Source organism: Colossoma macropomum, unplaced genomic scaffold, assembly GCF_904425465.1.
Source record: "Colossoma macropomum unplaced genomic scaffold, Colossoma_macropomum, whole genome shotgun sequence".
Classification (NCBI taxonomy): domain Eukaryota; kingdom Metazoa; phylum Chordata; class Actinopteri; order Characiformes; family Serrasalmidae; genus Colossoma; species Colossoma macropomum.
Window position 1 is genome coordinate 20,201,508 of NW_023494798.1, and position 14,991 is coordinate 20,216,498.

Consider the following 14,991-nt stretch of genomic DNA (forward strand, 5'->3'; position numbering starts at 1 on the left):
GTGTTCATGCTGACAGTTTCCCTTCCTCTGTTTCCTCTGTATGTTGTTGTTATGTATGTTTTTTTTTATTTTTTTTTAATTTCTCTTTATTTTGTCTGCTTTTCTTGGATTCTCTGACTGTTTTCTGTGTGTCTGTCTGCTTTTGCATTCCTAACAAATCTCTGGATTGGTTCAGCCAAGTCATGGTTGTCCAGAACGCAAGGTAGCGTGGCGCTTCTCCTCTCTGTCATTTGCTTTCGTTCCCTTGTGTGGGTGCGTGCGTGTGCGTGATTTTGTGTTGGGTCCTGCGTTCATTACTGAACTGTCATTCATCTGAGTGTTGATTGCTGAGCCTGTGTTTTGCTGTGTCATTTGAGATGTCTCATCAAAGCTACCTCACAACCATCTCTACCTCTGAGTATTCAGATATGCTAGTTGAGTTTGGCATTTTGATACATAAAACATAAATTAGAAATTGTTTTATAAATCATTAATTAGAAATCTTAAAACACTGTTCTCAAGGCAAGTGTTTTGAGGATAACCGCTCTATTCACAGCCCACTGTAGTTGCTTTTGATGTTCATTTTGCAGTTCTCACATGTGAGCTTTGCACTGATAATTCAGCTGTTCTCTATAATTGCATGTGGGAGGCTTAGTTTCTTGTAATGTAGTGATGTCATTATCATCATCTGCAATCAGTAGCAGTACTTCCATGACTATTGCCTCATTGAAGCATTATCCTCTCACATCTGTATCTACTTTAATGAATAAACACATAGAATCTTTTGAAACTGTTTGAATACACCTTGTATTGTTTGTATAGCAGATGTGTATATTATAGTCAATGTGATTAATCTTACAAAATTGATGTACTTGTGCTAATTTGAATACTTTTTTAAATTACACTCCACAGTTTACAATCCATTTAGTAGAGTAAGCTTGAATGGGTATTGTGTATAAATAAATACATGAATAAATTAATAAATATTTTGATTTTGTCTTTTGCCTAATGTTTTGTGTCCTATCTCCACATAATGACATGGCAGTGCTGAGAACAAGAGAAGGACTAAATATGTGCAGAAGACCCAGAACCCTGAGTGGAACCAGACCGTCATCTATAAAAATATTCACCTGGAACAGGTACGCATGGTTATGGATATATGCGATACCACTGATTTCTTTTTAATGCAGTACTGTCTGATACTAAGGCCAATATTCTGATACCAAATACTTATATTGATGCTGATGTTTCTTGTGCACCTAATAAGAAAAAATTCTTATGATTGCTACAGTGAAAATCAGTAAATGTAGATATCAAACTATTTGAAAGACTTGCATTAGTTTTAACCTTGATATTAACTTCTAGAGATGGTAAACCTTTTATTTGTAGCCTTGAAACTGTATAAATGCACATTTCTACCATTAAAATTATGAGCAAAACAGTTTATCCAGCTTTGATTTTCTTTTTTCCTTTGGTAATCATATTATTTACGTCATACAGAATCAGAAATTTATTGTACTTTACTTGACTGTTAAAGTTAAACAACTAAATAGTCTCTTGCACAATTAAAGTCACATGCAAACTCAATCAAAGGCAGAGAGAGAGAGAGAGAGAGAGAGAGAGAGAGAGAGAGCAGAGTCAGGCTGCATTCTGTAATTAAGCAAAAAAACTCTCTGATGATGCATTTTTCAGTCTATTACACTCCAAATGCTGCAGCTTTAATGTTTATTCTACACTCAAATTGAATGATGATCTGATTATTTCAGCACCACACTTTTTAAATTCAGGTGCATGACTCTTGTCATGAGACAAAATAATTTCACATAAATCACTATTGCTGTGCTCAAGCTCCACCACCTGCAGTCCATTCTGATTAATGTTTAGGCCAGTAAGTCTTAAAATAAAAAGCAAAGTGAAAGACAACTATGTTTATGGGGGCACCTGTACTAAATGAGATTTCCTGAATCCAAGCCTTATGCAGCTGTGTGTCCCCCCTCCAACAAAATTGTATTCTATTTAGGTAAACCATACGGGTTCATACAGATGGTAAATCAATGGTCAGAGTATTTAGCAGCATGAAGTAACCATTACAGCAGAGCATTCACTCTACCTCGTTGTGCGACTGACTGTGAGAAGTGGAGGGGAGCAGGTCGAAGGAAAAAAGTTCTCATCCCTCAAAATTATTTACTAGTCTTTTTTAAATGTTTTAAGCCTCAAACACATTTTCAATTTCATTAAAACACATGATATCACAAGGATCAATTCACAACAGAGATAACAATAATATTACTGTGAAGCGTTAGAAAAGATTTTACATAAATGAATTAGAAGGGTTTTTTGTTTTGTGGTGTGTGCTGCAGTGGAACTAGTCTCGCTTTTGCACAGAGACAAATTAGCATAATCATGGGCAGCGTCATTTTTACACTGATATGAATATGGTCAGATGTTTTAATTAAAACAGTACTTTCAAATGTACTGGAACCCAACTGATTGCCAAGAAAAAACGAGAAAGATCTCCTGATCTTTGAGATTTGTAACAAGTCATTTTGAATGACCAAATGAGAATGTATGGAGTAAAAAGTATGTATTTTTCTTGGAAATGTAGTTGAGTAAAAGTACAAGTATTCAGTTTCAATAATACTGGAGGAAATTACAAATCTTGCAAAATAATAGTAGTGAAGTACATCCATCCACCATTATAATTCCTCAAGTATTTTCCACCCCTAATTACTGTAGGGTTTGGTAATCTTAGAAAAAGCAACCCAGTTAAGCAGTATTGTTAAAACAGCTGGGAAAATGATTGGTAAACAGTAGAGCTGTTGTCTGACCTGTATAACAGAGCTATAGCTGTACTGAGTGATGCCAGCTGTGCACTTTGTGAAGAGTTTTAGCCTCTCCCCTCGGGCTGAAGTTTTAAAGCACTAGTGCCCAAAATGTAATTTCTGTAAGAGCTTCTTTGTTCCAGTGGCAGTTAGTCAGCTGAACAAAGCCAGTCCTACTGAGTCTCCTTTTGAATGATTGAGTGTTTCTATGTATTTTTTATTTTTGTTTATTATTCTATTCTAAATCATTGGTATTGAAAATATTGATACTTTAGTATTGATCTGGCCTAGTTTTAGGTGGAAGCGTTGAACCTACAAGCTGGACACATTACTGTATTAATTTCTCATCCTGTCCCTTAGATCCATTTATTCTGTGACTGCTTCTTCATCTGGTCCCAAAGCTCCTGGTGATGAATGTGTTAGTAATTCTTCCCTACAAGATTGTGTCATTCCAGTTCATCTGAGACGTTCTTCAAATCCTGAAATCCTAATTCAAATGCACACACATATACACACGCACCCCCATCAGTGTATTATTGAGTGCAGAGCTTAACTGACAAGCGTGACGGTGCGGCTTAATTTACCCAGGATGTTACTTGATTGAAAGCTCTGCAGAATCTGCGCTCGCACCCTGTAGTTTCTAATATAAACTCGTGGAATTGTTTCTCCATTTGCAGAGTTTTTTGTTTTGCTCTGCAAAGTTTGAAGATGCCAGATGAGTGATGTTGATGTGAGAAGTGTTTTGGGGGGCGCAATGTCAGCGCTGTGACTAATGTAATGTGTGATTTTGTTTCTCTCTCAGCTGAAGAGGAAAACCCTGGAGGTGACAGTGTGGGATTATGACAGATACTCCACCAACGATTTCCTGGGAGAAGTGAGTGTTTGCTGGCATTATGATTCAACGTGCCAAAACACTTTTGGTGGAGAGAGACTTCATTATTTGCTTGATTCGATAGAACATGGACTTTATCTGCGTGAACCTCCTGCTCTACAACTTCAAACAGCTTTCATATGCATGAGTCCTTCAGATGATGACCAAAAAAACGTGTTTGGGCAACTAATCTCTGACTATGTTAGCTTTGTGGTGGTGCATGTTGAGGAACTATGGGGTGTTTGTTTTGCAGGTGCTGATTGATCTGTCTAACACAGCTCAGTTGGATAACATGCCTCGCTGGCACCCCCTAAAGGAGCAGAGTGAAAGCATACACCACGGCAGGGGTCATCCTCCACAGGGGGGTGGACCTGGTGGCCAAGGAGGCCAGGGAGGCCAGGGAGGCCAGGGAGGCCAAGGGGGTCAGGGTGGTCCTGGGGGATCAGGAGGGCCTGGGGGTACAGGAGGACAACCAGGCAGTGAACAGTCCCCCAAGACCTCTGTCATCAAGAGCAGGAGCCACGGCATCTTCCCTGATCCTGCTAAAGGTAGTCTAAGATCAGTTAACTTCCCAGTTCTAACATTACAACTAGGGCTGGGCATTTTAACTATTGTTACTATCTGAATATCAGTGTGGTCAACTATTCTAAATATTTTATGGTGTCATGACTGAAAAAGGGAAACAGGAGGTTTAACATATATTTTTGCATGCAGCTTGCATAAGAACTGACATTGCCTGATGATGATTTAATTTATTGACGTTGAAAGTGTGAATTAACACACTACCCATTGGCCTACAGAAGATAACTTGGCATTGCACAATTAACACTCAAATTTACCCTCTTTTAATTTGCAATATCTATTTGGACGCCTCCATTTCACTTAATGTGATGCATGCTGTGTCTCAGTTGTTCACTGATCACCCGCAGGTGCATACTGAGTACTAATCTTAATAATATTTTAGAAGTTTAGTGCAAATATATTAATGTACTGGACGATTTGTACTAATTTTGTACTTAGTTTTGAAGTGATGTTACGCAGTGGTGAATCATGACTGTCATAGGTCAAAAAATATAAATTCAAATTTCTGATGTGCTAATTTCTAAATGTGTTTGCGTTAAGCTAATGGTGGTGTATATACATATTTTTTGGCCATTATACTTTAAACACAGACATTTGAAGTTTGTAAAAGACATTCCATAAGTTTAGTTTTCCTTTTCTAACAACTGACTGAAGTGTTTTGGTTAGGCTACCACCCGTATTCAGTCAGTGATTTAACTGGGTCATCCAGAATGCCTGAAGTGATGTTTTGTATTCATGAGTAAAAAAAATACATTATTATTATTATTGTTGTTGTTGTTCTTGTTGTTATTATATTATTATTATTATTATTATTATTATTATTATAATTATTATTGTTATTCCCACCCATTGTAATTCAGAACATGATTGTTTGATTCCACTGTCACTTTCTAATTATATTCATAGTTAATCTAACATCCAAAGCCTTCTATCCAGCTCCTGAATTAGGCATACCCTTTTTTTCCAACCTAAATTTATAGAGAACAATGAAATAAGAACTTTATTACAGGACTTTCTGAGTTTAAAAACAACATTCCTGATGGTTCTGTTAAATAAAAATAAACAAAAAAAATGAAGACATGTATTTTTAGTTCCTAGAAAACATTAGGCCTAACAAGAAGGCTATGAGGAATCCCCACTGATGTTATGCTCTGCCACTGTACATCATATAAAGCTGTGCCCTTATAGACTGGCTGCTTTGGAATGACCACCAAATAAAAACAAAAAAATATTTGGTCACAGGCTTTAGACTTTTGAGCCTTTGGAGGACAGCTCCACACAGCTTTAATGTTTTCAAAATTTTGAAAAAGTTGTATCAATAAGTTGTTCTTCTCCTGCTACACATTGTATGTTGAGACAACAGTGCCATACTCTTATCAATGCCATATTCAAAAAGTAACCAATTCTAAGTATGCATATTACATTTTTTCATATGCTCAAATTTGCCACTTGTACAAGTATATATACAGCACACTATATCTGGGTGTCCAATCTTATCCGCAAAGGGCTGTTGAGGCTGAAGGTTTTCATTTCAACAAAGCAGGAGCTCACAGTTGTTTAAAGGCTGAGGCCAACTGATTAAACGAATAGAATCAGGTGTGCTCCTGCTTGTTGGGAATGATAACCTGCAGACTGAACCCCTGTACTATATACTCAAAATCCACCTTGAATTATCCAAATGGGACACAGCATCAGTGTCAGCTTATTATATCCTTATGTTTTCTGGGTTTATGCCACAAGCTCAGTCAGAGCCTATAAAAATACAAGACAATACGCAATTTTCATTTACTTCCTTAACTATTTCATTATCTTGCCTTATCCAAATACCCAATGAAACAAGTGAATCCTAAGATGAGCTTGGATGTCTGTGATTATTGGATATCTTCAAATTACTATGCAAATTCCTAATTACAACACAAATTATTGCTGTTTAGACACTCAGGTCCCCACCATAGAGAAGTCGCACAGCAGTCCCGGCAGCTCCAAGTCTTCCTCTGAGGGTCACCTGCGCTCGCACGGCCCCTCCCGGAGTCAGAGCAAAAGCAGCGTCACACAGGCTCACCTGGAGGACGCCGGTAACGCCATCGCTGCGGCCGAGGCAGCAGTGCAGCAGGCCCGCCTCCAGCCAAGTAACCTTTACTTCTACACATGAGTGCACAGCTTATCTCTACTGTATCTATCTCTGTCTTTCCTCCTGTTCTCTCACTCTCCCTCTCTTTCTTTGCCTGTCCCTCATGTCCTTACCTATCTGTTTAATCTCTTTTATTTTTCATTTTTTTCTGTTGGATGTCCTTCATTTAAAATCCCTAGCCAGATAAATAACCTCTATTAAACTCCCCTAGTGGATATGAAAAGAGAATATTTAAAATTTGCTCAGGAATAAAAATCTATTCTTCAGCATAAGACAAGAAGGCCAATAATCATTCAAAGTGTCATAAAAAATGCTTCTTAAACTTCAAAATAGACAATCTTTTAATACAATCTCAAATGAAATTCAGTTCAGTTCAGTTCAAAAAGTTGGATCTTTACCTGTAAAATCCTCTAAAATTAAATTTCACTTTTAACAAAGCCCACAAGTGTCCAGTCGTTCAAACTAAAACATCTGTTAACCTCCCCCTCTTCATGCTAATATCATAAACGCGCCTCGGGCAAGTTTAAACGCCAGTGAGTGAGCCATAAAAGACTTTATATCCCTGATAAAAATGAGCCCCAACAGTACTGCAACTCTGATTTCCAGAGGAAAATAGTGCAGGATTTTCAGATCAGAGATAATTTAGCGTTTGTTGCATGTATAAACCCCTCAGTATGTGGCAGTGGAAGTGCTTTTCCATGTAGCAGTATTCACCTCAGTTCTCAAGTGTATACTTCTGTCATTGCACCAGCATTGCAACATGTTCATTTGCAGTGGAATGTTATACTGAACATTTTTTAGAAACCCTGTACACGTTAATGCCACAGCATGCCAGCTCCACTCTCCCCAAATACCCCATGCTGATGAAACCTCTACCCAGATCAAACCCATATTTTTTGTTAGCATGACTGTGGTGTGTAAAAGTCATAAGCTGGTTTCATGTGAGAACAACCACACGCTATGGAAAAGTCCAACTCGGTACTGATCAGTCAACTTCTACCAGCCAATGAGAGCACATGTTTGAAGTCAGCTGACCATCAAGGGAGGAGCACTACTGAGGAGGTGAGACACATGACTCCTCCCTAGTCCAAATTAAACATGGCTAATAATTCAGTCAACACATGCATATATTTTTATAGTTTTATCAGTTATGTAATACAGCTGAAAGAGGGGGAAGACATAATTATCAGTCACAAAACCTAAAATTAATATTTAAAAATCTTTGTTTAACCTACTTTTAGTTCTGCAAAGAACTCTCAAAATATATACAATTTAATTCCAAAGTTATATTTTAAACTCTATTCCTTTCTCACCCTGTGTAACGTAACATGGCTGTCAGAAGAAAACCTCATATCTTTAAAATGGTCATTTTCAGGAGAAGGAATAAGGATTTGTAACTTTTAATGTAATTTAAAAGGCCTATATCTTACATCTTTAATGCATTTTATTTTTCCTCTGAGAGCCACTTATAATGTTTATGTGGTTTTATGAACCAAAAACAAAAATAATTCATTTTTACATGACCATTTCCAACCTCGCCATATCCCTGAGAATTAAACAAGCTGTTTTTGTTACTGTGCCTTTAAGACTGAGATATGTAGATAAGCTTTGTTCTGATTGGCTGGCCTGTGTTGTGGCTTATTCATAAATCTCTCAGAGATGAAACACTATTTATAACTTCAGTGTATATAACTTCAATAGTCATGGCTAAACTGCTGCAGGCTGAGTAGGGAATGCATGTAAATGTGTTGGTTTTTGTGACATCACAAAAACAATAAAATAAATAAATAAATAAATAAAATAAATAAATACATAAACAAATAAAATGGAGTTACGGGGTTTTGATATAATAGCGATAAAATATTGCTTTGTGTGTAAATGCATTCCATTTTGTTATGGCATTAGTTCCAAATGAAAAGAGCGTTGCTAATTGCTCTCTCTCTCTCTCTCTCTCTCTCTCTCTCTCTCTCTCTCTCTTTCTCTTTCTCTCTCTTCTCTTTCCTTTTGCTGTCTCCTCACATTTGCAGATAGAGCTGGACACAGGCTGAATGACGGAGATGATTATACCCTGGATAGTGAAGATGGCACAGGCACTAATGCATTGGACAGTGCTATCTTTCAGGTCCCTCAGCTGTGAGTGCACTCTTTCATCTTATTCCCTGTTCAGTTCATTATTCATTAGCCAACAAGATACATTCATCCATTAGGTGCATCAGTTGTTCAGCATGTCTGAAGTTTGTGCGACTTTGCTGATGTATTGATGTTTCTTTGTCCATCAGGAAGACCATTCCGAACGGTTTGGATAAGAGAGGCTCTGACTCTCTGAAGAACCTGTCTGACTCTGAAAGTAAGGCTCGTACCTTTCATTACCAGCCATTCCTGTCTTCAGTCAACAGATGGTGTCATATTGTCACTATTGTCACTGTCATATCACAACCGTGTATCTCTGGGCTCTCGAGTGGTGCAACTATCTGTCGATCATGAGAAGATGATACCCCAGTGATGCTATAGCCATCCGTGGGCAGGAGTCCAAGAGAGCACAATTGGCCTCGCTCTCTCTGGGTGGGTAGGATGGCCCCCCTTCTCCCCCCAGCACAATGCTAGTCAGTGCAGGTGGTGTGCGTTCTCGTCCAGGCGCGTTCAGCTGTCCAGTGAAGTTGCGTTAGTGGCATTTCGAAAAGATGCAGTGACTGGCTTCTCATGACTTGGAGGAAACTTGTGTTTGCCTTCGTCCTTCTAATGCTGGTGATATCATGAGACTGGGGAGTCCCACCTAGTGAGTATAATTTAAGACAAGTAAACTGGGAAGAAAACTAGGAGAAAAATCCTTTAAAAAAAAGGGTGCATCTCCATTTTGTTTATTTTTATTTTTTCTACATCATTTGAGCACAGCATAAATCATATTAATGATGAATAGAATGAAAGAAATGGTCCAAAATGACTTGTTGACTGGACTTTTGGATTCTCTGAGAGTCTTTGAGTGATTTCTGATATGCCTGTATTTTTTCTGCTGAGGCACTCAAAGGCCCATTCCCCACATTTTGTTGTCATTCATTTTTCCACTGGCATCCACTTATAGCATTTGTGTGGGTTTATGTCCCAAAAACAGTCATAATTCATTTTTGCATGATCATTTTCCAGCCTCTCCTTCTCCCTTAGAATAACCCATTCATGTCCAACAACTAAATGTAGTATGTTAAAGAAAAATTCTCTGAACTTTGTCTGATTGCTCTAAAGGGTTAAAGTTTGCAGTACCCATTTGTTATTTATAATAAGAGATATTATCATTTTTTCCCCAATCAAATTTGGATTTTCATTATTTTGATAAAAGTCAGTGACTCACGTTTTAGCCATATGGTTAAGTTAATTTGAAATATCTTCAGATTTGTGCTCAGGTGAGGTTAGAGAATTTATGGACCAGAAGAAATATAACAGCTACAAACAGCTGGTTTTGTTTAAGACTGATGTATGTGAATTATCTTTGTTCAGACTGGGTGCTCTGTATTGTGCCTCATTTGGAAATCAATCTGGGCTGCAACATTTACAACTTCAATAAGTAAACGGGCAGGGCTAAACTACTATAAACCGAATAGGCAGATAAATGTAAAGGAAGGAACCATATCATGGAAAACCAGGAAAGAGTCTGATGTAATATGTGAACAAACATACAACGCCACACAAACATCAGACGTGGACATCAGGGAAAACAGAAAATGCAAGAATATGTCACAAATGTAGCTAACCCTTTAATTTAGGTTAAACCTCCATAAATGGACTGTGTGGAACGCGGAGTGAAGGGTACAACTGAATTTAACTGAATTTACATATGTCAGCAAACTCTTATTAAAAACAAGGGGAAAAAATCATTTTTCCATTATATGCATCTGTTAACTGAAGATATTCTACACCTGCCTAAACCGTGGACCAAATGTGTAAAGTGAACACATAAGGTCGTAATAGTATGCAAAAGAATGATGTTCAGGATTTCTCATCTCACACCGGGAGCGTTACTGTAATTGACTTAGCGGAAAATGGGAAAATTCTAATCTGATTCCTCCCTGTGTGTAATACAGTAGAATGATTTAGGAGAGGCACCTGATGCAGGAGGGTGTTGGCGCAGGCCGTTTGCCCCTGAGGTTGAATTAGCACTTGTCTAAAAGCTGTTTATGAGGCTGGGAGCCTGTCGGCCTAAAGGATACAACAGTCTCCACCTTCTGTTCTACCATAACCGTGTCACTGCTCCATTCTTCTGAATTATTCATCACAGCAGGGTGTGTATGCGTGTGTGTGTGTGTCAAGAGAAGCTCCACAAAGGAGACAGGCTCCAGTCAGGCAGACAGTAGGCTGCAACCTTGCTTAGACAGACCAAGACTTTTTGAAAAATATCCTTTGAAAGCATATGGAAAGGTTCCTTTAAAATCTATAAGAATTACATTGTGTTGATATAGGAAAAAGAATTTGTGTTACTCTTCTTAAAAACCTACATAAAACTACATAAAAATGTTTTTAAAATTATTTTTTAGTATTTAGTTTTTTTTTAACATGCATCACTTTATAAAGTTTCTACTTAAAGTGTGCGTATTTTGTATTTGCTCTGTATGCTTTTATACTATAATACAGTTCCTATCCACTAGAGGTCACTGAGGTGTTTTATTTCATGAATATGTTGGGCAATGTATAGCGGTTGTGGACAAAGTATCCAATTGAGTACTTGAGTGAAAGTAATACTCTTGGTGAAATATTATGTATGGAAATTATGGAAAATCTAATTTTTACTTTACAGAAACTTGCAGTATGTAGTGGAGTACAGAGTAGGATATTTTACTGTGAAATGTAGTGGAGTGAAAGTAAAAGTCTCAAAAAAATAAAAATACTTTAACAAAGTACAGCTATTTTATGTATGGTAATGAAGTAGTTGTTATCGTCCACCACTGGTGTACAGTGATAAGCCTTGCAGTCCTATAGGAAGAGAAGCATTTCATAAACAAACAGAAGGTATATTGGGATTTATATTAATGACATTTGAAATCTTTTTATTATGTCCATACGCTGTGATCCAGATGTACTGTGCATTGCCAAATCATATTGACCTTCTCATTACCTTTATGAATTATGGATTAGATAAGAACCAAATGATGGGAGAGATCAAGGTGGCTCTGAAGAGGGAGATGAAGACTGAAGGAGAGCAGCTGGTCCTTGAGATTCTACAGTGCAGAAACATCACTTACAAGTTCAAATCTCCAGACCATCTGCCTGGTAATGGAACAATCCCTAATGCCCACATCACAACCCAGAGACTGAGGCAGTTTATATGAGTGACACTATATAAGGCCCAGTCAGGGCTTCCTAAAACAGCATAAGGACCATTTAGGATTTGCACTGTGCTCACTAACAAAACATATGGTAAACTCAAGTGTACTCATACCTGGCCAGTCAAGAATCACTACAACATGCCGGCCAGTTTTCAGGACTGCAGCTACACAGGTTTTCAAAGAGTAACATCTCTTAATACACCATTCAGTCTGTACCTTTACCATGTTCCATGTTAGAACTCTCAGCTAGTCCTGGGGCAGATGTGCCACACTGCCTCATCTATTCCCTACTGGGACTTCAAAGTGAAAGTTCAAATAAGAGTTAGTTACTTTACGAATTAGACGTACAAGGCTTAAATATAAGAGAAAACGTGATAGTTATGTGCTAAAACTATTATAACTATGATATCTTCTCATTCAGACTTGTATGTGAAGCTGTATGTGGTTAACGTGGCAACACAGAAGCGGATCATAAAGAAAAAGACCAGAGTGTGCCGTCATGACAGAGAGCCATCCTTCAACGAGACGTTCCGCTTCAGCCTCAACCCGGCTGGTCACTCCATTCAGGTGAGAAAGGCTGAGAATGATAGAGACACAATAGCACCACCATGTATTCATAAAAAAAACATATACAGAATTATCAGTGCTATTTCTTACACCATTTACACCAGCTGCCCTTTGAACTGTGTGAATATTTAATGACAAATTGACCTGTACAAATGGTCCAGAATTACTTGGAATAAAACCTTGTTACATTAACGTGCATTAAAAGTTCCTACTGTTCTTTCTTTCTCTTACAATGTTACCATTTTGGAGATTAAACATTTTTTGTGACAGTATACTATTATATTCACCACACAGAAAGTATTCCATATTCTGTACTCTTAAGCACAAAAATAAAGGTTCCTAAAGGGTTTTTGCCTTTAATGTACAATTCTAGGTAATTGGTGTAGAAACTTTACATTATGTGGAAGATCTTTAAACTTTAAAAAACGTTTTCACACTTGCACATCTTGGTTATAAAAATACTTATTTACCAAAATGGGTAATGTTTTCTTTTACAGTCCTCTAAGTTCTTGGTAAATGGGTAAGTGTGAAGTACAAACTCCAGGATGCCAGATAATTATTTTGGATGATATGATGGTACGTTCCAAGACAGTGTAATTAATCTACAACAGGTTCCAGGTATTCATTGGAAACGTGCAGAACAAATGTCTAAGTGCTGTTATTATTTTAGATAAAATGGTGGTAAGCACTAGAAAGTCAAACTAAATTACTGACTGAATTATTGAATTGCCTGAAAGCCAGACAAAGTACATAGTAAAATATCTCATAAATAGATAATTATATGGAGTAACAAATTGGTACAAGCAAAGTTGTACTAAATTTCACTGAAATTTCACACGTTTAAACCAGAAAAGGAAACTGGAAAATCTAAAAGTGGAAAAGCACCATGTAGGTTTAAAGGGTAAAAAGACACAAGAGTCGTATACAGTATGTAGCTGTTTGTTATCTAGAAACGACACTGAATCCGGGCTGTTAAAAAAAGTAAGGATTCTTACTGTGGTTTAACTGGGTCCTCACCATAACGTTTGATGTCTTTTTCAGGCTGAAAGTTTTATTACACACTTCTATAACTTTAGAATATCTCAGCCAAGTCCCTGTAGTTGGTAAATAATAAGCCTTAGTATGTAATAAGCCTGGGATTGTAAGGAATTAAACATGTGACATTACAATTAAATTTAGTACATCTTCATTTTTACTTATCACTTTTTTTGTAATTATGACATATTTTACTGTATCTAGAACCTGGTGTTTCAACGTAATGTCATTTAACGTTTCTAGCACCTACCTATCATTTTATTATTCCACACATATTCCACACCAGTGAATACCTAAAACCTGTTTGGCATTTCAGTGTAGTTCAGTTGGAACTTTTCATCATGTTACCCAAAATAATTAGCTAGTACTTTAGAGTTATTACTATGCATTTGCTGAAATTATGTAAGAAAAGAAAACATTACCAAACAAGTGTTTTATGGCGGAACCAAAAGTGGTTCTTTTATGGCATCACTGGAACCTCTTTTAGCACCTTTATTTTTAAGAGTGTAGATGTAAATGTATGATGTTCTTATAACACTGTTCATAGTATTTAACGTATAGACCACAGTCCTAATATTCCAAATCTGTCTCTGCACTGCAAACACACACAGCTGTTCCTGGTGTCTAATGGAGGGAAGTTCATGAAGAAGACTCTGATTGGTGAGGCCTACATCTGGTTGGACAAGGTGGACATGCGAAAACGAGCAGTGAGCTGGCACAAACTAGTGGCCAGTTCTCCTCACACACAGCCCTGATCTCCATCAGCCAACACTGCCATCAGAGCAGAGAGAGCTACAGGCGCCCACACTGATAAACTGGTGTATAATGAAGTAGGTGAAATAGGGGAGGGAACAAAGATGGAGGTGTTTCAGTAGATACGTATTCTCTGTGTCAAGGGGGATGTCATCAAGTCATCTTACTGAAAAGTACCGTTTTTACTGGTATTCAGACCCTCTGTCAGAGCATAAAAATGCTTTCTCTACTCTTGCATCACTATGTTAAGAAAAAACATCAAATATTTACCTCCCAACTCTTTCTCTTGGCCAAAGCCATCTCCCTAGCACCATATCTGCCGTTAAATTCATGTGAAAAAGAGTAGACTTATAGATGTGCTATTACAGATGATCTAACCTCTTTTAGCAACTCTGTCATTATCCATTTAAAGTCTTTACTTCATGTTTTGTCATGTTTGTCAATGTTTTCTGCTATGTTAATACAGCATAGTAGAATAGAACACATCTTCTCCTAAATGGAAGTCTTGTGATGACAAGATGCCTTTATCGAGAGAAGCTGTTTCATGATATATTATAAATGTATGACAATACATTTTGTACAGCCAGTTTACAGAAGTCTTTATATATAGATGGCTAAAAAATCAAATTGTGCAGAACTGACTATATAAAGAATTATCAGTAGCAGAGTTTGTGATCTTTTTCAGAGAATCTAGTCTCCTGTTTCCTCACTCAGTCCACTCTATATTTTATATATGATGACATTTATCATATCAGATTATGTTATATAAATATATATGGTGAGAAGATAAGACAATCTTAGCTCAGATGTAGTGACTGTTTCATTTGGTGAATACAGTGTGAACCTTCAGCATAAATCCATTAAGCACATATACTCCATGAGTCTTTAGTATCTTAATCTGAGTGCTTCATCCACATTTTAGCAACCTGTTCATCTGAC

General features: G+C 37.3%; 1 protein-coding gene across 1 annotated transcript in view; it reads left to right on the forward strand.

Moving 5' to 3' along the window:
• Positions 1–14,473, forward strand: part of pclob (piccolo presynaptic cytomatrix protein b) — a 73,408-nt gene extending 58,935 nt beyond the window's left edge. The window contains exons 25-34 of the mRNA XM_036584782.1: positions 176–202; positions 1,025–1,118; positions 3,604–3,675; positions 3,926–4,220; positions 6,189–6,383; positions 8,413–8,518; positions 8,665–8,732; positions 11,507–11,641; positions 12,119–12,264; positions 13,911–14,473. Of these exons, the coding sequence (XP_036440675.1) occupies positions 176–202; positions 1,025–1,118; positions 3,604–3,675; positions 3,926–4,220; positions 6,189–6,383; positions 8,413–8,518; positions 8,665–8,732; positions 11,507–11,641; positions 12,119–12,264; positions 13,911–14,054 (1,282 nt within the window). The 3' untranslated portion in view covers positions 14,055–14,473. The remainder of the gene's footprint in view (positions 1–175; positions 203–1,024; positions 1,119–3,603; positions 3,676–3,925; positions 4,221–6,188; positions 6,384–8,412; positions 8,519–8,664; positions 8,733–11,506; positions 11,642–12,118; positions 12,265–13,910) is intronic.
• Positions 14,474–14,991: the final 518 nt, after the last annotated feature.